The sequence below is a fragment of the Oxyura jamaicensis genome, chromosome 7 (assembly GCF_011077185.1).
Source record: "Oxyura jamaicensis isolate SHBP4307 breed ruddy duck chromosome 7, BPBGC_Ojam_1.0, whole genome shotgun sequence".
In the NCBI taxonomy this organism is placed as follows: Eukaryota; Metazoa; Chordata; class Aves; order Anseriformes; family Anatidae; genus Oxyura; species Oxyura jamaicensis.
This window is the reverse complement of record NC_048899.1, coordinates 11,910,561-11,937,073: the sequence shown is the minus strand read 5'-3', so window position 1 is coordinate 11,937,073 and position 26,513 is coordinate 11,910,561. Positions and strand designations below refer to the sequence as shown.

At 37.1% G+C, this 26,513-nt stretch overlaps 1 protein-coding gene across 2 annotated transcripts in view; it reads right to left on the bottom strand.

The window, feature by feature from the left end:
- Positions 1–26,513, bottom strand: part of AGPS (alkylglycerone phosphate synthase) — a 55,237-nt gene that overhangs the window by 15,866 nt on the left and 12,858 nt on the right. For both annotated transcript variants that reach the window (XM_035331304.1, XM_035331303.1), the window contains exons 3-15: positions 24,799–24,889; positions 21,150–21,270; positions 20,998–21,072; positions 19,365–19,436; positions 17,506–17,585; positions 14,567–14,647; positions 11,986–12,111; positions 9,893–10,001; positions 9,383–9,510; positions 6,688–6,739; positions 4,294–4,370; positions 2,289–2,401; positions 732–801 (exon numbers count right to left, since the gene is read on the bottom strand). In XM_035331304.1, coding sequence (XP_035187195.1) covers positions 732–801; positions 2,289–2,401; positions 4,294–4,370; positions 6,688–6,739; positions 9,383–9,510; positions 9,893–10,001; positions 11,986–12,111; positions 14,567–14,647; positions 17,506–17,585; positions 19,365–19,436; positions 20,998–21,072; positions 21,150–21,270; positions 24,799–24,889 — 1,195 coding nt within the window. The remainder of the gene's footprint in view (positions 1–731; positions 802–2,288; positions 2,402–4,293; positions 4,371–6,687; positions 6,740–9,382; positions 9,511–9,892; positions 10,002–11,985; positions 12,112–14,566; positions 14,648–17,505; positions 17,586–19,364; positions 19,437–20,997; positions 21,073–21,149; positions 21,271–24,798; positions 24,890–26,513) is intronic.

The following is a 26,513-nucleotide window of genomic DNA, read 5'->3' as shown; positions in this document are numbered from 1 at the left end:
TCAAATATTTGCACCACTAGCAAGAGTTGCACTGTTGCTGCACTCCAAGAGCTGCACTGTTCTAACCAGCAACATAACTAATTTCAAATAAATATTTTCTATTAAGTTCTAGGTATGAAGAAAAAAGATAAGAAATAGTCTGCCCATTTTACCTATAGCCTGCTGAAATAAAAAGAAATTAAGTGATTTGTCCCAAACTATACAAGCCAAGTAAAATGTAGCACTCAGGATGTATATAATATTCTGAAAAAATCTCTTAAATCCACTAAGACTGAAGTTCATAAAAACAGCTGCATCAGTTCAGACTAAAATCCATTTGTCCTGGAATTCTGATTCAAACCATGGCCATAAGTGGATATCCAAAGAGAAAGAGCTGAGTGCACATGCATATTTTGAGTACTCTCCCAGGCTCAGATTACTTTCAACCCGTAGATTTTTAAGTTTGATCTGGTTTATTTAGCAGCTGCCTATAGATCCTCCTTCAAACTTTTTTTTTTTTTTTAACTTGTATTGGTAACTATTTTTTTAAGTGTTCAAATTAACGTTTTTAAGGCATTTTGCATGAGATGGAAAAGATACAATCCTCTGGTGACAAGTTTAAGAGATCATTCAAGGAAACTTACATACAGAATTCAGAGAGGATCTTCAAAAAGACATGTTTAGTTGTTGTTTTTATTTTTATTTTTTTTATTAATTAATATGTTTCAGCAGGAAGGCAAGAGGTGACCTACCCGAATGTAAGCAATGACAAATGTCAGCATATATCCTCTCTGTCCGTTATCTTCTCCAGCTGCCAAGCCACTGCAATTAAAGAATTTAATTAAGACTTCCAGCAGAGTATTCACAGGTTTCCAAAAATAATTAGAAAAATCTATACTTTGATTATCAAAAATATGTGCAAGTTTAGCTGTTTCTAAGTTGTGTTACAATAGCCACTAGTAATAGCATCTCTGTAAATAAAGTCACATTTTCCACACTTGGAGATGTTCATAAAGAAGGAAGTTGGGCAGAACAAGAAACAAATCGGGAAAGAAGTCAGTTCTCATAGGAATAACTTTGTAGTGTAGTCATTCATAAGGCAACATCCTTCAGACTGTTCCTTTCTACAAGCTCAGCTAAGATGTCAAGACTAAGTTGAGGCCTTCCAGCATCACAAAAGAACAAAGGAAACAGAATTAGACATAGTACATCCCAGATGTTCCTGTAAATGAGCATTTGTTCAAACTGTATTTCTAGGTGCACGTTGGATTTGTGCACTTGTGTTCTTACAGGTCATAATAGCAAGACTACTGGCTTAAGATCCCAAAAGTTTACGTGATAAGTGGATAAAAAGGGCCGGGCCCTAAAAATAAAAAGGAAGCCCTATTTTCTAACAAGCCTTTAACAGACATTTCCATCCCTTACCAGTACTTTCACTGTCTTGAATTACCCAAATACAAGAGAAATTGTAGTTGAAACCTCTTCTTGCACACATTAAAATTGAAGTGCCCTTTAAGATGAAGGGCAATGTTTTGTCACTGAACAGTAGCAAGCTGATCACATGAAATCCCGTTTTTGGAAAGTGTAAAATTCAAAGCACAAAATTTCAGAAGTCATAGCCTTGAAATGGATATGACGTATTTTTGAGTAGCTGAGACTAATACAAGCAATAACTTTCTTAAAAAGAAAATAGTACATTTTTGATATATCACACTTTAATTATTGTTTTCATCACTGTTGTAATCAAAGCAGATAAACAGAAACTCAGCCTACTGCTACAGTGAAGTATTTTCTATTCCTTTGTAAGAACAGAAAACAGCCTGTAGGACAGAGAAAATCAGCACATTCTTATAACTACATGAATGCTTCTTTTAAACAAGCTTTGTGTATTCATTTGCTCACATCAGCCCTGCAAAGACTTAATGTAAGTCCTAATACCCTTATGATTTTGTCTTTCCATCCTCCATTTAAAAATATATAATCCAGTTGTGCAAAGCATACAGCTTCCAGGCCTGTAAGCAATTACAAGGGCTAGTTTCCATTCTAATAACATCAATTCTGTATTTAGTCAAATACTCATTTTGATGTAGTATATGGACAGCTGAAGTTTTTCTTTAAAGCTACCTATTAAGAATTAACACAAGACTTATTTATCAAAGGGAACACTCAGTACCTCATAAATTATTCCCACTTCAAGCTAGTAAATTGAGAACAGATCTACACAGTAATTGCAACAAAAATGGTAAGCTCATTTTCTCCTGGACAGTTAACTCACAGTTTCATATGAAAAAGTTCTTTGAAAAGCATACCCAAACTTGGTGGCAATGTCATAGACTTGTTTTTCATGCTGAAGAACCTTCTCTCTGTCACCCTCGAAGAGCAAGGTAGCTACACACAATATGTTGGGATCAAATCCTTTAAACTGCAAATAAAAAAATCACTGCATTATGTCATAGCTTATGTGGTAGGATGCAAGCAACAAGTTTGTGCTTTTCAAATATAAAGCATACCCTCTGGTTAGTAAGTGTTGTTGTAACTAAGAGGAAAGATTAGGGAAAAATCTCTTTCAAAAAATTGCCCCAAAGCAAGTAAGTTTTTCTTGACAGAATAATCATTTACAAGCCCACTGAAGTAATCTGTCACATTTTTTTCCTCCTGTCAAAAAAAAAAAAAGCAAGATAGACAACAACTGTCTATCTACTCCTGAAGAAAGAACAGCTCATAGATGATTTGAGCAGTAAGTAGAAATTTATATTCTATCAGCTATTCCTTTATTAAAGCATGCGGATGACCATGACAACGTCATCCTCAAAACAGTGATATTAGCAGTGTACCACAGAAAATCTCTAAGCTTGGGCAAGTGCTATGGAGTAAAAATAACTTTTAAACTCACAGCAGGGAGCATAGCCCAGTGGAAATTAGAAAACAAAAGGTTTAACAGCAATGTAGTCAGGATGCCTGTATGGCTTTCTTTCAGTAATAAGAGTCGAAAAAGCAAGAGCCAAATCTGGAGGTGACACCAGTTAAAAGCATCCAAGTTAGAATTTCTGAAAAGGACCCTACCACCCCAGAAAAACACCACGAACACTAATATGAAACAACACATCTTCCTAGGCAAAGAATCTGTCTCACTCATTAGTCCTACAAAGCCAGCATAGCTAACGTAAGTAGAAAGAAATACTGCTACTACAGTGATAAACTCTAATCACAGGAACAGAAGTCTATTAAGATGCCATTCACTGTCCCTTCTCATTCTAGAACTATTTGTATTTCATCTAGAGTGAATCCTTCCTTCTGTTCTGCTGTCTTGACTGTAATGCTCAGGAAGCACCTTACAGTTCTCTTGAAGAGGCACCAGAGGAACTAGCTACAGCGTGATCTGGTAAACACAAAGAATACCTAAAGCATTTGTGTATCAGTGAAGAGTTGCCAGCTATATGAAGGAATAAACTGGAAAGACTCTGTCCCTATTCTTGTAAGTGTTATCTGTTAAACAACTCTTCCATTCAATAAAAAGAATAGTGTTAGTCTAATGTGTTCTGTATTCTGATGTTTACTTTTTTTTAAGCTTAAGTTAAAGTACTAGAGCCAATGTAATCAATGGTATATTCAAGCAAGAAACCAAGACACATGACAGTCTTCATATGGCAAGAGATCTCAGAGCTTGCCGCTATCCATGAGTCACAACATGAATTACAGGCAGCAATTCACAGATGAAGTAAATATGTGATAATTTAAGTACCTGGGTCCCAGTACACCTGCCATATCAATCTCAGTCATTAAAAATGCTTTCTCTACTCCCAGCTGGGAGTATCACTGTGCTGTATAGTACTATGAAATACTGTACCCGACTGGGAACATCTCTGTAGTGTGAGTTGCTTACACACATCAGGAGACTGAGCCCTAGAATAAGAGCTCCAGATGTGTCACCAGCTTGGAGCTTGTGTCAGTATTACATAGCGTTTCTCTCATTTCTTGAAATGTTCTTTTCCTCTTGCAGAGCTGGAAGGACTGCAATTGCAATGGACTGCAAGCTCGGTAAATTGGTTCCAGTCTCACTCTGTCACTGCCTTGCTGTTAGACAAGACACACTAATCTCATCTACAGGTATGACTGGTGAAAACATCTGTGAGAATCTCTCTCATGGAGTAACTCCTCAAACAGAATCTTATTTTGGATTAAACTACCCTGAGATTCTCTAACTAATCCTACAATCTGTTAGACAAACTCAGAGCTGCATGAGACAGCATACCCAGTCTTGAATTCCATGGATAGCATGCAAAGTTCCAAGCAGTATTAAACCCCAAAAGTTACCTTTGTGATGTAGAATTTTTTCAGTCCGTCCAAAAATGATGTAAAAATGGAAGCAACTTGTGGTTTAAGAGCATGACCTTTGGCAGAAGTAGAAAAAAATGTGTTAAGATAATCAGTGCTCTTAAAATTCTAACTTCAAGGAAGCAAAAAATAGCTTGGTACATAAAATTGCAAGAATCATTTGGAGCACTTTATCATAATCAAAGGAACCTTTCTCTTCAGAAGAAGATTTCAGAAAAGGTTTTTATTAATTTTTAAGAGGCATACATACAACTGTGCACAAATATTCCATTTGACACTTTAATTAAGGCTGCCGTAGTTTAGATCTTCACAAGTATACTGCACATGGAAAATTTTGAAAGAACACTTCATTGGTTTTGTACTATAAAACTAAGCAAAACCACTGACCTTTTTTAAAGTTATGCCAAAACCACTGAAACCAATAGCCAAAATGGTGCAAGTTAAAGAGTTAAGCAGTTTTTTCCTTAATGGTTATGTCACTTGAGCAAAATTTTCTACATAAAGCTAGTAATTGCTTCCTTAATCACATACGGAGAACTAAAATTACCAGGATATATAAATGGTGTCTTGGAGTCTGTTAAATTAACATCTCTGCCTCAGGACTGGGTTTAATTGAGATGAAAGCCTTTTACTGTTTGTTCTATTGTTTTCAGTCACAAGCAACTTCTGAACTCCCATTACTGCTTCATTTTTACAGTCTTGCATCTGGCCTACATGCTGTGAGCCCAATTCATAAAAAAAGTTATGCACCATTTACAGGATACTTCCTTCTAAAATACTTTGAGAAGTATTTCCTCCTGAATAAAGCATGAACTTCAGTAATTCATTAGCCTCCTTTCCTCTTCAGTAAAGAGGTACTCTCCCTGCAGATATGAGAAAACGCCAAGGAATAGGCCTCCAAGCACACTTAAGGGAGGATACAAAAGCAGCAGATAACAAAAGGACCTTAATTTATTAAACCACAATCTGTAAAAACTAGTGGAGTTAAGTCTACTTAATAAAACCGCAAGAAAAACTTGAGTCACCTTTTATAGATGATTGTATAAGCTGCAACATCAGATCAAAGCCAAAGAAAAGATATATTTATCTAGGGTTGGACTTAAAGCTTATAACTGGTCAAGCTTCCACCCAAATAAAAATAAATAAATGCATCTGCCTTCTGTTGTACATGTTTGTGAGAGCGTACAACACAGTGATGACCAAAGCAAGATGCAAGGCTTGCAGGGCTCTCAGGTGTTATAGATACTAACTTGGTTCAAAAAACAAAGCTCAACTTTCTCATCTCCAGATTAATGCCATTTAAAGGCAACATTCATTACTGAGGCTTTTCTCCAAAACAGGTATCAGATTCTGACTTGTATTAACATAGAGGTTTTCAAGGTCAATTACACTTCACTTTTTCATCTTCTGTGAGCAATCAAAATTGCATAGCCTTAGCAAGTGCTTCAAGTCCTATGAACTACTAGCCTTTTGGGTAGTGGAACTTTACGGTGTCTTGAAGTGTGGCCGGAGCCAGAACACATCTTTTGCCAAAGTTTCTACACTTAAAAATGACAGCTTTCCGTAAGACAGGCCCAAAAACGATTGCTTTGCATGTCTGACATTGTCCTATTTATGTAATGTCTAGGTGTAGTAATACTCTAGTAGTTTCACTGACTTTCTATACTTTAAAAAAGAAAAAAGCCAACAGCTTAGTTCTCTTTGCATACAATTATGGTATTTACCACATCTGAACTTTTTTAAAAACAAAAACCAGACAGCTAATTTTCGACATGTGTCATTGCCTCACCCCCACCCAAACAATCACTGCCACATTAGAATATTTTCAAAATAAACTGCTACTTCTCAGGAATCTGTACAGAGATTGTGATGCTTTTAGGAAATTTATATCAACTAATTTTAACCAACCAACTTGCCTTCAAAGTAAGATGCCTGCATTCCAAGTCTCCCCTGCACTCTGATAGCTGACTTCTTGTTAATATTCTTCACAACCAAATGTTTCAAGAACTACATTTACTAAACTATCATTTCCACTCCTTTAGAACAAAATAGAGGCAGTGCCTCCAGTAGTTCAAAAATTCCCAGAAGACTATGTGCTGTTAAATGGAAAGGCTGCAAAAAATCTTACACATCTATATGCACAGCAAGGCTCTTTACTGACTATTGTAGTTGACAGTGTTTTTCCAGAGGCAAAGACAGATTTCTTTTTGTGAAAGTACATACTACAGCACAACCTGGAATTTGAACGTAGGGATCGTTGCCTTCTTTGTCTGGTTTTGAGCAAAAGAATTCCCAAATGATACAGACTTCAAATACGAAAATAATCAAAGCCCTTGGGAACAGGTATCCATCTGAGAAAATCTACCTACTTACCAAACTGAAACTGTGCATTGTCAACAAGGCGAATTGATGCAGGAGCACATCTCTTGGAGGCAGAGTTAAGGGAGTGAGAGGAAGGAAGAATAAAAGGTTTATGAACAGGTGTGCCAAAAATCATGACACTGACATTTTTATTTAAAAAGTGCATAGAAGAAGCAAACCTAACGTCAGAGACCTATGGCCATTATCATCATTGAAAACTGGTGATGATAAACTTGTTTTCATTTGAGAAGCAACACCTATTAGGCATGTCTACATATAATGCATTGAGAATTTTCAGTTTACACTCAAGGCATCACAGGCACAGTCCCAAGATCTTTAACCTTCATGTATTGAATGTTTTTCTATAAAATAGCCATATTGCCATAATGCACTAAAGATACCATATTTGATAAGAGTATTGAGCTTAAAAATCCATTGAAAAGAGACTAACTGTTGTGGGTTAACCCCAGTAGGCAGTTAAGCACCACACAACTGCTCACTCACTTTCCTCCAGTGGGGTGGAGGAAGAGAACCAGAAAGGCACAAGTGAGAAAATTTATAGGTTGAGAAAAAGGCAGATGAACAGGTAAAAGGGAAAAAAATAAAAATGAAAACAAGTAATGCAAAAGCAATTGCTCACTACCAGCCAACTCATGCCCAGCTAGACCCCAAGCAATGGTATCTCCTGAGAAAATTCACCCAGCTTTATTGCTGAGCTTGACATCATGTGGTATGGAATCTCTCTTTGGTTAATTTGGACCAACTGTCCCAGTTGCATTACTTACTAACTTTTTGCCTACCCCCTAACTACTAGGGGAACAGAGTAGTAAATGTAGAAAGCCTTGTCACTGCACAAACACTGTTCAGCAACAGCTAAAGCCTTAGTGTGTATCAACACTGTTTTGGTCACAAATCCAAACATAGCATCATATGGGCCGCTATGAGGAAAATAACCACCCAGACCCGGTACACTAATGTTCTGTCATCAGGTCACAATTAAAATCCGTGCCTGGCTTCAATCTAGACTATGAGCTATATAGAAGTCTGAAAAACAGTAAGAGTAGCTGCCTTCTGCTAAGCAAGCTTCTAGGACATACATATGCTTACAACATGCAATCTGTGATGGTTGTGTCCAGTCATGTAGTGAAATATATAGCTAGAGGAATAAGACAAAGCATGGATTTTAGGCTAGACTTCACCTAATCACAAAGATATAGAAGTATCCCTCTATCACTTAATTTGATACATGTTCACCCTCTGTCACGTTGCTAATGCATATTTCATCACACAACAGGAAAAAGGACACAAGAAAAAGGTAAAATAGTATCTTACCAGGCAGGTTGACAGAAAAAGGCTGAATGAGTGGTTTTAATGACACCGACCCAGCCTACAACCTGCAGGTAGCTTTTTCGTACATAAAAGTAGACTAATAAATTAAAAAAAAATAGTTGTTCTGTTAGAGATCTTTGTAATAGCTAAAAAGATTGATGTGAGCAGCACCAAAAGAAAAGAATAAGTAGTTCAGGCTTTAGTAAGCAGTGAAACAGAAGTAGCAACAGAAGCTTAGAAATGGAACAACATTAGCAGCTAATATTGTGGGTTTTTTTCCTCTTCTAAACCCATAGTTAGGGAATAGACGCTAGTTCCCTAATTGACTTAAAATGTTGATCAGCCATACAATTAAGCATTCCCAAACAGTCTGCTCAGATACCTTTAATAGGAAGAACAAGCACTAGCAGTAGAAGCATGTGACAGAAGAACTGGCAAGTGCTGCTGACTAGCATATACATGTCATTCACATACCGGTTTGAACATCTGGCTTGGAACATTAAGTCATTAATTTAGACCCATCACTGGAAAAATGTAAAGCTGTATTTAGTTTGGCATTAATTAAAACATTTCTGAAATTACTTCCCAATTCAGGATATATATTCCTCCTTTCACAGAAGTGATTTGGTACGTTTTGCACAGTGCCAAGGAAAGTTAGCCTAGGATGATAAAGATAGAGGCTAGCCAGTGTAAGATTTGCTTGGAAGCAGAGACATCAGGAAAAACATTACAATTTGAATACCCGTGTCCAAGTTTTGTTACTTGAAATCTACTTCCCTGTTGTCTGATCATGCTACTCAGAAGGCTCTACTTAAATACTAAGACGTAAGTACAATTCCACCTTAAAACATCCAGCTCACCTGAATACACTGCTGTGCTTCAGGTAGTGCTTTCTATCCCCTGTAAACACAGGTCACATCCTTCCACTGCATGACTCTTGTTCCTTTTCACTTTAGAACCATGAATTCAACTGTCCTTTGCTTGTATGCTGCAACTGAATTCCTCTAAATACTAGTCACTTTTTACATACATAGCCTTAAATGAATCTCAGGATAAAGCTCTCCTCTGAAGGAGATAAAGAGCCAAAATCTCTGTGCTGAGATATGCTAACAACTCCCACTTATACAGAAGAAGTCATCAGAAGGGATATCCACAATTTGGCTAAGAATGCCAAGCAAATAATGGTCATGATCAATCATCCATCACATCATTTCCAAAATCCTCATTGGCTGTATATACTTATGAGGTTCATATCCTCTCAACTCCTTTCCAGTAATTGATAATTAAGACTAGAGCATCAGCATACTCCTAGTCCTAGATCCTGGACTAGGTTAGAACCAGTGTTCTTGCATGAATTCAGCATAAAGCTTCTCCTTACCTGCTTTGCCACTTCCCTCAAGCAGGCCACCCCTCGTTCAAAGTTGGGGAAGACCACAGAGCCATACTTCTGGTATTCAGGGAGTGGGCGAATCTTTATTGTAACTTCAGTGACCACTCCCAACGTTCCTTCAGAAAAAAAGGAAAACTCAGTAGTAAAGTGCTGCAAGATGGAATTATTGCAAATCACACAACTTAACTAGTGTTTACCATAGCGTTATAAAGTACCATAAGTCAGAAGTCCCAAAAATTCAGTGCAAACACCCTCTAAATCATGATGTGTACAGTAGATGTGTACAGTAACTCCACAGATCTGTTTTAAGCACTTTTCTGAGTTGCATAACTTCGGTCCTAAAAACGGTCTCAATGTATCATCCTAACACAAAAATACGTGCCTGCAGAACGCCACCCATACACACGCCAGAAGCAACAGCATTACATATGTTCAAACCATCAAGCCATTACAGAAGCTGAATTCAGATGCACTTATGTGAAGTTACTGAGTTTATACCTTCAGATCCCATAATGAAGTGATGGATATCGGGTCCTGTTGACATGCGAGGTACTTGACAGTTTTTTTCAACTATTCCTCTGGGAGTTACCATTTTTATATGAATCACCTGTTTAAACAACATACAATGACTATACATACTAGCATTAAGCACAGATATTTTTGTATGATATTTATTTTCTATCATGCATGACATGCATTTTATACAGTTCAGCTCTGCAGACTTCATACTTTCTGTAGGCAGCCCCAAAAGAACTTTCAGGATAACCTCAGGACCGTTACAAACAATTATCTCTAATGCAGCATGGTTTGCCCACACAACAGATTGCTCCAGGTTCTATGCCAAATCCAATCAATTGTTGGCCGCAAGCAGACAGTACCAGTTAAGGCTGTTTTGTTTCTCATTGTAGACAGTGCTCGCCATGAATACTAGCATTTAAATTCAGAACACACACAATACTTCAGAGAGGAAAAAAAAAGATGGCTTGCAGCAGAAGAAATGTTATTTCTTGCTTAAGTTTTGCTTTGGAACTGTTGCTTGATAAAGCTAATCTAATTTAGTCATCAGCTGCTACAGAAATACTTCTACTAGGAAGAAAGATAACAGTTAAATACACTGTCAATATTAAGTCTTCAGTAAGACTGATACATATGTAAGATTTTGTTTTTATTCTGTACTAATTTCTTTCAAAAAAATGCTTCCTTGGTGCAAGCGAAACTTTCAACTACAGCAAAATTACTGCATTTCAACCAGTGGCATTAAAAAATTCAGGCACATGTAGCTAAGTAATTTTAATCCTGTTCTGAGTTGTTCAAGAGTTTTGTTATACGCATTTTATGAACTGGTGATTCTGTAACAAGTAGATTTTAGACAGCTTACATAACACACTATTTCTAGATGTAAGATTTTCTCAGAAAATAAACACCTCCCCAGAACTTTCTCGCTGTGACATTAGGAAACTCATGAACGTTTCTGAATCAACTTTCAAGCCTATCTCCTCCTAATGAAAATTTCAGAAGCTACATTTTAGTCTGAAGTAATGCTCCTGTGACAGAAAAGCCTTCTGCTTCACATCTCCTAGTCCAAGAAAAACAACACCAGGCAGCAACACTTCAGGCAGTAGGGTACAGAAGATACTTTACAAGTGCTAGCAGTTTTAGTTCAACAAGACCTACTGAATAAAAACTACTTATTTGCTGCCAAGCTCATTCACTGATAGTAAAGTGTTTGTTCTGTGCACAGAACAGACATGTTTGTGAACTACGAAATGATGAAAAGGCCTGAGGTGATAAAGATACAACTCAAAAAGTGCTGCAGGAAAGGGAAGGGAAAAAGAGGTAAGGAAGGGCTATTAGGAGAAAGAGCTAGAAGTTCAAAGCAAGGAGGCAGGATTTGACTTCGGTATACTCACTAAAACAGAAAGTATTTTTTAATTCAAAATGCTTTAGGAAACAATTTAGCTGGGTTAATACGAAAATGAACCGTTTTAATGCTTAAAACAGATTTAAGAGTAGAATACTGCCATTCCCAGGCCCTTGCTTCCTTCCTCATTGCCCCCACATACTAAGCAGCGGGATTACAATTCACTGTTGTGTGCACACAGGATCAGTTAGATCAGCATGCTGGTTTGAAGAAAAACAATCTACTAGCCTATGGAAGTGGGAAGGCGGACAGGACTAGCTTGCTGTCAACATGTAGTGATTCCACCAGACAACTTCAAGAAAGCACAACAGGTAGGAGAGAGCATGCACCTTTTGAAACAACCCTACACATTTAACAGAATTATTACACTGGATTCATAGAGAGCATGAAACAGTGGAAGAAGGCAGCAAGGACAGGATAAGACACTACAAGTCCTGAAGCTAGTCAGTGAGTACTAAAATGAAGCTTTTAGATTAGCAACAATGCTTATTAGTACTCATAGCAAAAGCTAGCAAACAAGCTCCTGAGTCAAGAGTTGATGCCAAAACTGTATCACTAGTTAACAGAATTGCACTTTATTCTCCCTTCTCCCCCTCACTTCATGTCGTTACACAAGTTAAACCACCAACTAAAAGAGTAATTAATTAGAACGAGTATTAGAAATATTTACCAGATCTTCAATGTTTCCATAGATGTTCTTTTTCATGCCTGATGCTCGTGTTGCTACCCATCCTCCTAGTGAACTGAACTCCATGGAGTCTGGTTCATGGCCTGTACAGAAGCCACTTTCACCAAGCTAAAGAAAGTAAAAATACATTCTACAGAGCTTGCATTTGCTTAGTATTGAATATTTTAGGTTTATTTTCTTTAAAAAAGCAAATATCCTGATAACACACACGATTATTCAGGCACAAATTTTGCATTTCATTTATATATCAAAGACAAATCGATTCTGCTCCTCCTGTGTATATGTTGTGCTATACATCAACCTACAATAGTCCTCCCCCATATTGTAGACTAAGACCTCTATTGTTTGTAAGAAGGTGAGAATTCAGATACATACAGAAAAAATAACTAACTGCCAACTTTGCACAAATGCTGCCAATAAATAAGGCACTTAATCTCTTGTTCTTTCCATTCTAATGCGATATGCAGCAGGTCTGCAGAAAATGTGAGCAAATTGCCTGTACTTAATTCTCTCAAGGAGTGATGTGTTTTAATATACAACCATCTGGTTGGGCTTCCTGTATGCAATGCTGTCAACTATTTGTGATGCAGATCATGCATTCCTGTACATTAAGTAGTCACTTGTTTCTCATTTTTCTGTATTAGCTTGGCTTTGCCATCTGCACAGCACCTGAGGTTGATTGGATGCCCTTAGAATTGCAATACCAAAGCTGTTGGACAGAAAGAATTAAAGAGCCAGCACTTTCACATTAAGTGATAACTGTGTTAGTGTTTGAAATGATCAATTTGCACTGGGCAACTGAAATACCCACATCCAACTAGATACCACATAATGTGGGTTATTAACTATGTTCTGTAGCATGACGTGATTCAGGCTTCAGTGACTGAAGGTTGTGTCTATGTAATGTCTGTGGTGACTCATCTAGCTCGTGGTCCTTTCTCTTACTGGAAGAGCTTGTGACTTTTAAGTGCCTGATCACATTAGGGAAGTGTTGAAGCCTTGTCATACCCCCAGAGGACAGTAAGTTTGCTTCAGTCACAGCTTACAGATTTCTACAAGTTGTACAAACACAAGCACAGCAAGAGACCATGTTTTTGAATTCTTCTAACTGACTGGGCGTGCACAAAGCAGTAGATCCAAACACTATGAATACTGTTGTATAAAACAGGACGTGCTATGGACACTTACAGAATAGAGTAGAGATTGTGTTATACACTTTCCAGATGGAAGAGATGGCCAGCATGGCCTGCTTATCCACTATACATACGTACTAGCTTTTCCTATAAAATCACAATAGGATTGATAATACTCGTTACCAAAATAAATAATATATTGTTCTATCTTTATTATCCTTTTGTCACCTTTGATTCTTTCCTGTTGGCTATTAATCCACATCCTATTCCGAGAAAAGCAAGCAATTCAAGGCTCCTCGATAGAGTCCACTGTAATATCTGGAATTATGAATCTATCTTCTCATCTCACAGAAAATGGTGTCTTAATCACACTACAATCACACATTTTTAGCTAGCGTAGTGATAATTTATTTTGAATGCCCCACTCAAGAACAGCCTAATTTTTCAACAGTATCTGTTATTTGTTTAGAACTCAGCTCTTGATTTTAGTTACTGTTGTAAGTTTCACAATAACTGTTACTGAGGAAGCCTAATAAGGTCAGCATCCAAAAAGAGGTGTGGGGGCTCTTAACCTGTACCATTTTCACTGCAACACAGTTTCTAGATAGTGCTGGTAAATTCAGTTATGAAAACTGAAGTTGGACTTTTTTATCCTTATGCGCTCACCAAAATTTCATGTCAGTACTGTCTCCTAGAAGACAAGGAGGAACAGAACTAAGAGGCTTCTGCTGCTAATACAGTCCAGCCTTAAAGTAAGATTCGTTTTACTCTTGCATTTACTGGCATTCCAGCAGGGTCTCATGCAAATTATACATTCCACCTACCTGCCACCAGAACTCAATTTCTTCCCTCCAAGCCTTGCCTTTTGCATCTACCTATACTTATCATATGTTCATAGCATTGACCTTTGAGTTTTTTTTTGTTTGTTTGTTTGTTTTTTAACCCTACTCATCTCTATCTTGCTCATGCTGCCCTAATGTGAAAATCCCTCTGTGCTCTAGTTAACACTAGCAAGTTGCAAAAACAACCTTTCACGCAGTTCCCTTTGCTGCACTGTCCAAATGCATATATGCATTCTATCTGTGTTTCAGTGGAAGTTTGCAATGGTGTTAATCATCACAGTACTCAAATTGTACTACACAAAACAAGCACAGCGTGTCACACCTGGCAACCACAGGAGTAAATCCAAGGTCTGAAGTAGAAAGCATAGTGACAATTCATAGGATGTAACAACTTGGTGTACATGTATTTTACGGCTATATCTAAAAGAAAAATTGTCATTTAAAAATGTGTATCAACATCCAACGTGGTTCTTAACTATGCACATAATGTCCATAACCATGTATGTAATGCAGCGATTTAGACAAGATATAAGGAACAACAAAGAACTATATGGAGAAATACTAGATGTTTGACAAGTTAAAAAATACCTGTTTTTCCAAATCTTGTCCAACAATGCCAGCTTCCACACATGCTGTTAAGTTTTTCTCATCTATCCAGAGAATCCGATTCTGTTGGAAAGCCAATCAAAAGAATCAGTGTTAAAGATTTTTGTTTCCTTCCCTAATGCTATATGATCAGAAATACTTGGTCATATAAGTTACTGTTCATACAGTTCCAGTTATTACACCAGCAGAAGCTGAGTCCTCAGTCCCTCAAACCCTGTGAATTGTAACTTGTTGTATCAAAGTCCCTATTTTAAGTAATAACATTACAGTTATTAGTCAATTCATACTGGAAACATTTATAGAAACAATACAGAAAATCCAAAAAGAATTAAGCCAAAACTCCTGCAGAAATTAAGCAATACAACATTTCTCCACAAAGAACACGATTTAAGGTGTCTGAATCCAAATATGTGGACATTGGATATACACCAAGAAAAGTATTCTTGAATATAATCCCTGGGTGAAACAGACTCACTTGGAAGCAAGATATGCTATAGGATGTCAGAGAACGTACGTACTAAAGAAATTGAAAACCTGGAAGGATTATACCATTTATCTGACCCATCAGTATATTCTACTAAACAGGAAAAGAAGCAAACACTAACCAATACACTAAGCATAATTAATAATGAGGACAATCCATGTGAAGTAGAAACTTGAACCTGTTTTTAGCTCTGTGTATAGCAAGAATGCCACAGAAGCTTCAGCTTCAATTCTTCACTGATAAGTAATCATAAAGTTATTATCCAGGATTGAGAGTTCAGAAAAAACAGCTTTATTAAGATAAATCAGTAGAAAAAGGAAACATGCAACAACCCTTAACTTTGCAAATTTTGGAACAAAGACTACAGCATAAATACTGTATTTATATTAATATGACATCATAGAAATGAAAATAATAGTATGTGTATGTCTGTCGCCCTGAGTAAAGCTAATATCACTCATTTTCAACAATAATTATTATCTGAAGGACCACGAGAGCCACATTTGTACATTTATATATGCTACCACATACTAAGTGTAGATATGAAATGTTCACAAAGTGACTTGGTAGGTAAACTGCTGGTGGTTTGGTTATTCAACTTCAGTATCTTTCAGAAGTCTTAATTATTATACAGAACTTAGGCCTTGACTTGTTGACAAAAAATACATCAAGCTTCATTTGACAAAAACAACACCGTCCAACCTTCTTCAGATTTTTGGATACAGTTCTTCTACAGTCATGTATGCAGTTTCCATTTAGTACAGTTAAAAACTCACTATTTCTTAATGCTTACAGTATTTGTGCTCTGAACTACATGCTGCATGGTTCATTAGAGCTGTCTACTGCATTAGAAGACTGCTGATTCACCTTTAACTCAAAGACAGATTTTATTTTTATATGTATGCCCAAACTGACATCAGATTAGAAGTCTATTATTGAAATTAACAAATAACATGAAAATGAAAGGATACAGGGGAGCTCCAACAAGTGTTCCAAATCACTTCTACGGCACTTGTATAATTTTGCATTATTATATTGCACAGAAGGAGAACAGCTCTAGCTTCAGTTTGCCTTGCTTTCTCAAGTGGCAAATGTGGGACATTTTGTAGTCCAGCTTAAAAGTATGAACAATTAACTTTAAAACAATTCTCTCCCCTCAATAGTCAGCTGTTTCAACTCTGAAAACAATTTCCGTTTCAACATGGACTACTTAACTGATCTGAGATGCTACATAGATGAGTTTTTATGCAACACAGACCCTACATGTAAGACAAAGATAACCACTAACTGCCTATTAAAACAGTAAAACTTGTCCGATCAACTTAATTGCCCTGGGAGCGCTTTCCACCCTAGATTCTTTATTTTCACGCCACATCAATGACCACAAAAATTGCTTGGCAGCATTATTCAAGAAGTGTTCAAAAAAGCGGTCTGTTTCCTGACCTGATATATATAATTACATGTCTAGCCAACACAAAAGGATGATAGCAGGACTTTAGTACATTCCTCTCCCACCCCCAAACCAGACATTAGTCAAAGCTGTGGGCGATGACTCAGTAAGTTCAATCAAAGGCCTGAGCCAATATTGTACTCTGGATTTCACCCCCTAGACGCATGAAGAGTTTCCTTCAATGCACAACTACTGCCTTGTAGAAGAAAAGTCTCTTTGCAGCCAGAAACACTCAGAAGCTACTAACTTAACCCAGCCATCATGGAATAAGCAGAAAAAATGGAGACAAACTCCAGGTATTACCTTCAAGGATAAAGGAGTTACTAAGCTCTGCAGGTGCTAGGAAACAGTACAGATTTACATTAAAAGATACCAAGCTGCTTCTGAAGCATCTCATTACTATGCAACCACAAAATAACCCCAAAATGGTCATTTTACAACTATAAAGGTTCTTTATAAAGTAAAGCTGAGAACTAGGACTAAATTTTACAGAGCTTAATTTCTGGAATGCCATAAAACTATGAACTTCATGTTCTCAAAATGCTATCTACACAAAATCCGGATTTTTATTTTATTTCTTAAAAAAGTTAATCCTGCAGGTTGACTTATAGATATTACACCATCTTACCAGCCTTCACTGTTGAAGTATGTTTTTAGGTCTGTAAAAAACAGCATAATTTCCAAGAACAAACAGCTTCCTCCTAGGCTTTCACTTAACTCAGACAATTCCAATATAGAAGAATAGTACCTTCCTCTGATTTTGACTTAAGTAAAGCTGCCGTAAGAAGGTTCAACAGTAGGTTTTTTTTTCTTACTCTAAGTACACAGGTCATATAAAGTACAGGGCTAGCTTAAACAAAATATCACTTTAACTGAAGGAGTACTAATTTAATCATACATGGTACAAGTTAATATTTCCATCTCAGATTTGTTCTTCAACCAAGAAAGAAATTTCAACTTTTTTTTCCCCCTAGAAGGGATACATACCATTTGCGATGTATCCAGTGAGACAATTGTTCTTTTTTCTTCTTCAGGGCATTCGAGGGCACTAGAGACACTTGTTCCCCCTGAAAATACGCAAGGGATATTGAAATTGTAAAATTCTCAGGTAACCTTTTCCCCACATACCCACCCTTCTCTCCCTAATTTCTAACATTGAGATTAATAAAGTAAGATCACTGAAATTACCTGTTTGAAGCTAATGATTAATATTTTAAAGTTGTCTTTCTCCTGTACTGAGAGTTTCACAAAATCAAGGCACTTGATTACAAACTTGATTACAGCACTTGATAACAAACCATAAAATTGTGACCATCTCGTCTGCTGCTGTAAAGCCTGGAGCAGAATTTACAAGCAGGGAAGGGTAAGAAATGGAGCCACCCAAGAGAAAGCCATTTCTATGTATTCTCCTGAGAGCACTACAGCCCACTTTCTAGGTGGAAGAGGTCTATGTAATTTAGGAAAGCAATGCTTACCTGAAAGCAAGAAACAAACTGAAAGAGTGTAACTATAAATGTGGATGAATAAAAACAAATACCAAACTTCTCTGGTGGTTTCTAATGCATCTTCATTGCATGTTGCAGAACAGTGTCCAAGAAGCCTTTGGCTTCTCAAAGACTCCAAAAGCCACAGGAAAAAAAGAGACTAGAGTACTACTGAGAAGAACAAGCAGTGGCAAGTACAGAGATGGTGCCAGCTAATAAAACACTAGGACTCTTCAGCTGCAGCAAGACGCATCATCTTTGTTTCCAATAATAGGAAAGACGATATTTTAATACCAACCCCTACAATAGCTTTGGAAGTTGACCATAGTTAAATATACCAAATTAGACAAAATCTGAAGATCTTCCTGTATCCCGGTCAATGAACACAAGCTAGTCGATATTGCTGCTCTCACCTATACTCATTTACTGGTATCAAAGATGATTTGTAGCAGTCATACAGCTCTCCAAGTGTATCTGGCAAGCATTTCAGGGAGAAACAAGCATTGTATCAAACTAATGGAGCTGAAATGACATGTTTATGTTGTCAAATAGTAAACATCCTTCCTACATAGGCCTGCAGCATAAGCACCAAGGCATAGACTTAACACACAGAATTAAGAGTTCTTGACAAAACACTTCTTACAGAAATAAGCTTGTGAGAGCCAACATCCCATGTTACCTGCTGTCCAAGTGAAAACCAGGTAACTCACACTACCTCAGCAGGTTTAGAGGAAAAAACATACACAATTAATAATGTGAACTTCTTTAGAAGTTACTTAGAATGAAAAGGACCCGGATTATACAGGCTTATGTTCTAAAAAACCCAGAACATTTCCTGAAAACTCCTTACAAGAGAAACATCTACTCTAACTTCCAAGTTGATCAGTGTCTAAAAGGAAATTAGAATTATGGTTAACGATTTTGCAAAATTCTGTATGGCAACTATCCTCCTTGGGCCTATGAGATTCCACAACACACTGCACTCTGATGAACAAACTACCTTATAGGTGTTTGTGGGAATAGAGCACAAGAAACATATCCAAAAAAACATTCAACATAGATAATTGTATCTCTTATTTCCTAGAAGAGTTCCAAGCACAGAGGTAGATTTCAACCTCTTATAATCTCTCCTCTTACACCCCCCAATATTCATGGTTTTTACACTTCTACTAACTTTTGCTAAACTGAATAGAGCAGCTTTTAACACTGCAAGATAAGAAAATTGACAGCACTCAATGTACTGCTAACAGATCTAACTTTTGAATTATAGATACATTACTAAAACCACAGATTTAATTGAATTGAAGTAGAATACATTTGCACTAGTGATGTTAAACAGATTTGAGATTTATTAATACTTACCACCAAATGGTATTATGCAGAGATTATGTTTACATGCTAATTCCACAATTTTAACTACATCTTCATGGCAAACTAAAACCAAACAAACAACAGTTAAAAAGAGGATTTGTGCTTATTACTGTTGCTTAAATATCAGAACCTAGATACTCAGCAGCTCCTTTTCTGACACCAGAAAGGAAAACATTTCAAAGAGTTAGAAACTAAAGGGCTGGACTGAAAATTAGCAAAGCTCTACAGTAAAAGTAAAATTGTTTCACTTCTAAACTATAAAGAAATTACTATAGACTTGGTCACTGCTCACAGATTGAGACCTTCCGGGAATTCTCAGGGCAAGATGGGCTACCAAACAGTTAACAATTGAGGTATCTTGGAGAACAAGTTAAGTTCAAAGCTTTATTGAAAACAGGTTGTCCAATCTATTTTAAGTGAAATGAATCTTTTTTGAGAGCTGAACAACAAATATTTTTCTTCCTGGCTGACATTCCATTTCAAAAGTAGACTTACTGGTCAAATTTACTTTTTCAGAATGTATTGTACATCAGGTCAAAGGTGGAAGCAGAAATGCATGTACACAGGGAAGGAGAAGGATCATCAAATAAAGATAAGATCTAACATGTACCTGAGTTTTTGCAAACAGCAGAGAGTAAGCAGGACTGACTACATAGGCTTACAAACTCTGGCTATTTTGCTCTGGCCATACAGATCAGCTCTAAACCAATACAGTCATTTTTTTTCAGTTGCTTTCAGAGCTGCACAAAATAAAGTGGAGTGGTAATGAACGCTGTTCATAGTGTCTCTTACAGTGTCTCTTTTTATCCTTCCCATGCAAATTTGTTTTCCTAAATAAAGTAAGAAAACTGAGCTAAGACTAATCTTGGAGTTTCTAACACAGTGCAGCTATTGAAATTTCAGAAAGTAACAAAAGGAAAAAAAAAAAAAAAAGTTGTATTCATACAGTTTAGGTACTTAGACCAGACGCCTTTTTCATTAGCTACTGAAGAACAGCACATGGAAGGTAGGTCCTAGGGACCTGAGAAATACGACTTGCAAGTAGAAAATTCACACGAGTGAGTAAATAAAGTTTTATCAGTTTAAATATGTGTCTTCTACTAGGTAAAACCAAGCATTATTTTCTGCTACATGTTCTTACCTACAACAGCACTAGTGATTATTCTATTTAAAATTGGTCTAGCCTGTACTCAGATTGCATGGCTTTTTCTTCAAGTCAATGATCCTTTGTAAAGTGTTCTAACTGGATTTACAGGTGTCATACTTTCAAAATTACTTTTAAAGAACTGCATGTCATAAGACCAAATTCTTTAATACAAACATTTCACCACCTTCCTATCATCACGTTCTCCTTTAAAAACAAGATTTAGGCTGTCATTTAGACAACTATTCTTGCTGCACATACAAGTTCATAATACGTTGTGGTTACTCAAGCCATGAATTCAGCTTTCATCTAAACTTAACTATATTTAATAATGAATTCAGCTTCCTCATAAAGTAAATCCTTTAGGTTCTCTAAAGATGAGTGAAGTCAATGAACAAAGAGATAGCTTCCCCATAACAAGAAAGCACAAGAATTCAGAAACAGTTAAGAAGGAAGAAGGAAAAAAAAAGTTAAGCTTACCAGGCCATACAACTATATCAGGAATTCGCTTAAACATTCCTTCCCTGAGAACAAATATCTCATGTAGGCAGTGACCTGAAATACAAACAATAAGTTAACAAGTTCAAATAGGAAGCATCTAAAGTACACTTACATAAATGAAGTTCTCTTACCATGAGCTCTGAATACCCTATCTTCTGCATCCTGTGAATATGAGATATTAGTGGCTCTAAGATCCTGAAGAAATTCTTCATTTACAATGGATGGAGGTACATCATTAATGTTTAAGGATGCCTACGATACAAGAAAACATGTTCATTAAAGGTAGGCTCCTTCTTACCACATTTCTGTACAAAATAAAGTATATAAAAAATAAAAACAGTTCACCACTAACTGATACCAAAACATAGCTATCCAAGATTAGAAATACAGAAGTTCTTTTCCTCATCTTCAGCCACTGATCCTATTTGTCCTGCTTGGTACTCAGCTGACTAGATGCACACAAAGTTTTATTCCAGTAGCACATTCTTACTCTTTTTCTTCCTAACAGATTTGGGGAAATGAACTAGCTTATGAAGGTATACTAGACAAAATACTTTGTTTTACAGAATTCAAGAAAAACAACTGCCTGAATAGGACTAAAGACTCTCCTGTTGATAAAGGTTAAGGTCAAAATTCCTTCTTGAACATAAACTCCTCATACAATACAGAGAAATACATACTAAGGCCACCATATACTATGCAGATTCCAGTACTTTCCGTTCTCAGTACTTTCAGTTCTGTTTCTACCAACCCACTTCCCCTCCTTCTGCCACATACCAGAAATTTAAGTGTGATTGATCTAATATAACAGGAATGCTTTAAGCAGACCTCACAGATCAGCAAGACTTCATAAAACCCTAGTGCAGTCATTAACATGCAGGTGTTTTCAGAAAACCTCTAGATAGAAGTCCTGATCAGCTCCTTGGAAAAAAGTTTTTCAGCCTTCTACATAAATATATATATTATATATATATCTTCCCATCCAAGTTTCCTTTCCTGGAATAAAGAGTTTCACTCCTCTTTGTTCTGCATATAGCCTCCAGAAGTGCTCATACTTTTTGCCAACATGTAACTGGTGGCTTGCTAAAATAAAAGCTTAGAAGATAGCACCAGTTACCAAGCCAACAGCGTTATAGTCTCACATCTGCCACCATGGCACTCTGCTCTGAAAGGGATGGGTCCGAGAGCAGTGAGATCTGAAGAAGATTTACCCTTCACCAGGAAAGTTTTCAAGTAATTAGATCCACAGGTTGCCTACCAGGGTCCACCTCAGAAGAAAGTACATAAGGTTACACAGAAATTAAGAGTACTTATAGGGATCACTTCGGAAATAGTATTTGTATTAGGTAGGTTCATGCCTGATGGCTCACAAAGCCTCAGAGGCACAAAATGATAGCCAAGTGTTTTACACTCTTCACATGACCTAATGAAAATATAATTTTAATAATGATTTACTTCTGGGAAAAAAGAGAGGGGTAGAGGGGTGCTGTTTTGACTTGCTTTTTAAGGGTGATGCTATACTTGAAATCAGGTGTCAGACATTTGAAAAAAAGGCTTTTCCCTCCAACATATTCAAACTGTCACCTACAAATACAGGAGCAAGAGATTGTGTTGTTCAGTTGAGAGGCATGCTGCTCTTAATAGATCATGATTTTAGGGGCCAGTCAGAATAAACAGAGGGGAAGTCAGGTCTTGGACTGCTGCTGTTAGCTCTTGCTAGTATGCTATTAATGCCCATTCACTCAGCGCTGTTTGCTACCCCAAAGAGCAGAACTCTAACAAACTTGGAAAACATGAGAAACAAACCAATACGAAATGAACAAAGATCTTTAAACCGCTATGGTAAAGAAAATCCCTGCTAGCTCTGCTTACATTTTCTATTTTAAATTTGTTTCTTCATGGATTTTTGTAGACAGAACCATCTTGTTTCATTTCAAGTTGAACACCAAATACTGGAAGATCTTGGTTTTCAAGGGGAGGAAGACGAACTACTTAAAGCTATAGCACTTCCCCATGGATAACTAAGTACCTTGATTTTTCCTTTTTTTGCAGTCATCTTAGTCCTCCATTTTTTCATCTTCAAGACTGAAAATTTAATATTCATATAAATCCTATGCAGAATGCCAGGCAGAAATAATTTTATTTATTCTTATGGGACTGAGATATTTTAAAGATTTGTAAACTGAAAGCCTTGACAGGAAATCTGTGTGAACCAGGTCTAAACTGCTGTATGGGATAAGTGTAGACTGAAAAGGAAAAAAAATGTCATCAGGCCTTGAGCATCAGAAAAGCAAGTGCATTTACTATGTTAATTACAACAGAAAGGTTGCATGCAACAGGGAACCCTGCAGTCCTATATAACAGAGGCAGGAAGAGATGAGACAGAAAGGCATATGGACCAAGAGGTCCCTTTCCTGCTGTTGTTCCTACACCTGAGTTCCTTTATGCTCTGATGACAAGAGATGGTGAGAACCAATACAGTATGACAACCTGAAATATAAACCAGGAGCTACCAGAAAGACATGAAAATGGGACCTGCAGTAGTACTTGAGAATAGCTATAAGAAGTTAGATATGAGAAGTCCAGATACACAATGGAGACTCCAAAGAACTGTGTTCTGCATCAAGGTAGCCAGCCTGTTTCAGACTGTAACAAAAGCATCAGAACCAGAGGTGCATGTTGTAACAGGAAAGCATGCAACACTGCTGGCAGATATCCTGCGAACTAGCTCTTCAGGATGTGTTGTGGAATCACGATAATATTCAAGAAACTGTCCTAGTCCCCCAGTTCTGCTTTATTCTGTATTTTCTATACATGTAGAAAAGGAACAACTGCCCTCAGGATCACCAGTCACAGTGAATTAAAGCAATTTTGCTTTGAGCATCTGCCAGTCAAGACCAACCTCCATCAAGGAAAACAATCCCATCAAGACAAACATTTCTGAAATATGTTGGCACATGGAGTGGCCGTTAAGTCAGAGCAGATGAAAGAATGACTTGACTAGCAGAAGACTAAAGCGCTCAAGTTTTCAGGCCCAATGAGATGACCTGCTTCAGGGAAAACAAAATCTTGAACTCACTCAAGAAATGGCTAAAAAACCGTTACCAAAGCAGTATCGCTGCAGTCACTGTACAAGCATACAGCACAGCCTGCTTCCAGTTCTGCTTAGGCAGTCAGAAGCCCGCAGCCTCAAAGGAATTCTTCCTAAAATGACCTCACTCCAAGGTGAGTTATTTTTTTTGAAAAGCATAATATGTATACTTCTGAACGTTTAAAGAAAAGCAGAATATTCTGGGTTTTCTGTTCAATCTTAGGTATTCTGGTAGCCAGTTTTCAGTGCCCAGATGTGAAAAAATATTACTGTCAAATAAGAACTTGGATAACATTAAATACACTAAAATCACTGCACAATTTAACGTCACTTTATCTTCCACCTTTGTTATCATGAACAGTCATTACAGATGCATAAACAATAATTCCATCTAGGCTAACAGTTTCCACAATCTTGAAAAGCCACCTACAAACAAGAACTAAAACCTCTCTGTGTAGTCCAATTAAAGTACTTCCAGTTGACCTAGAATGACAAGTCAAGCTAAATCACTGAAAGTTTCATGTAATATTGCTACACCAAACAGCAACTCTGAAGTGTTATAATACACTGTTTAAATCAATGATATAAAAGGAGACCTTTAGGACAAAAAGCTGAATCATCTTTAACAATCTGGTTTTGACAATCACCACCACTAACATTCAAAGGAACTGGTTCAGCTATTTACTTACTCTAGAGGTAGTTTTGTGCTCCAGACTTGCTCCAAAGGTTTTTTCTATCCATTCCTTAAAAGTTGGTAATACCATACCACCTAATCTGTACCTGAAAAGTCAATATTACATAGGGTCATTTTAAATTAAAAGAATGTATGTCAGATACACTTCTTTTGATTCTATGTAAGCACAAATAGTAAGTTAGATGAAAAAAATGGGTTTTAAAAAGTCTGCAAAGCTTCTGCTCATTTAGTTTTCAAGCAACTGCATATTTTTTCTATTTATGTATACTATACATCACACAAAAATCAAATCAAACGTCAACAACTTAGAAATTATGATCATTTGTGATATTTGGGAATTGCAACATACGGCTTTTCAGACATCCCAGGCCCCATCTTCATTTTTAAGAAAGATCTCCCAGTAATGTAGAACGTGTCATAGTTTACAAGTCAGTTACAGATAGAGGGCATGTATGTATAGACACATTACAATGTAAACCAAAGCAACCTCAGACACAAACCCAGCTCAATACACCTTAGAATTGTTTCAAAAAAAAAAAAAAAAAAAAAAACAGGCTCCTCTCTCATCCTCAGAATGCATCAGAACCCATCAAATGCCACGACTGTGCCTGTCATGACCCCCTTGGCAGGAGCTTAGCCATGTGACAGATGAAGAGTTAGTTACAAGCCAAGGGACAGAGAAGCTGTTTATAGTCAGGCATACCAAACGCGAGAACAAGTGAGGCCATACTTAAACCCTATTGAGGTAGAAACTTAACTGTGTACATCTGCACACCTTGTGCATGTTTATGATATGATATGACAAGCATTCTCTGAAAAAAAGGAAAACAAAGACCCTCCTTTGGTATGAAGAGTTTTCAGCAGTTGAGAATTCCATAGTATATAACGTCATTGCATTAGGCCCCATGGATCTTTCTTCTAGGATTATTTACCAGAACTATCCAGTTATGACCCTGTGCTTCTCAGCTACAATTAAGTCACCAATTGTGCGAAAAGAACAATTCCTTTTCTTTCCTCATCTTAGCTACCTTCCAGCTCACCTCATTGGGAAAAACAAACAAACAAAAAAGTATTCCTAGAGATGAAAGGCTACAACTATATCTTAATTCAGCTGGACTCTTCAGCTTGGAAGACTATGTTCCGTGATCCCTCCTGTGACTGCTGTTATGCATCACCATATCCATACAGAACAGGTAAGTGAATTCTGTAGACAGGAAAGCACAATAAGCAACAAATGTATACGACAAAAGTTTAACATAAATTGGGAGTCTGCAGTGGTACAGAGCACCTTGTCTCAGCTTGGTGTTTCTTCTCTAGACATACTTTTTGCTGTTGCCCACCTATTGCTACACCTAGCTTACAAAGGTAATCTTACCTTTAATTTGTCCTTGAATAAGTTAACAGAAATCTAACAACTAACTCAAGACAGACAGAAGTCCCAGGAGAGAGGGAGTTAGTAAGTTTACTGCACAAAACACAATTATGATTAGTTACTCAGGGGTAAGCTTTGTACATGTGTTGATTGTGTGAGAAGTCCCTGAAAATACAGAACAAAACAAGAACACCTCACTTTCCTCCCTGTAGAAACAGGTTTATTTGCTCAGACAAGTATCTTCTACCTCTGGTGAGATAGTAGACCCAGTAATAAAGATCATTTGACAGGTAGATAAGCATGGTCTACTGGGAGTCAGCACCACTTCCATAAAGAGA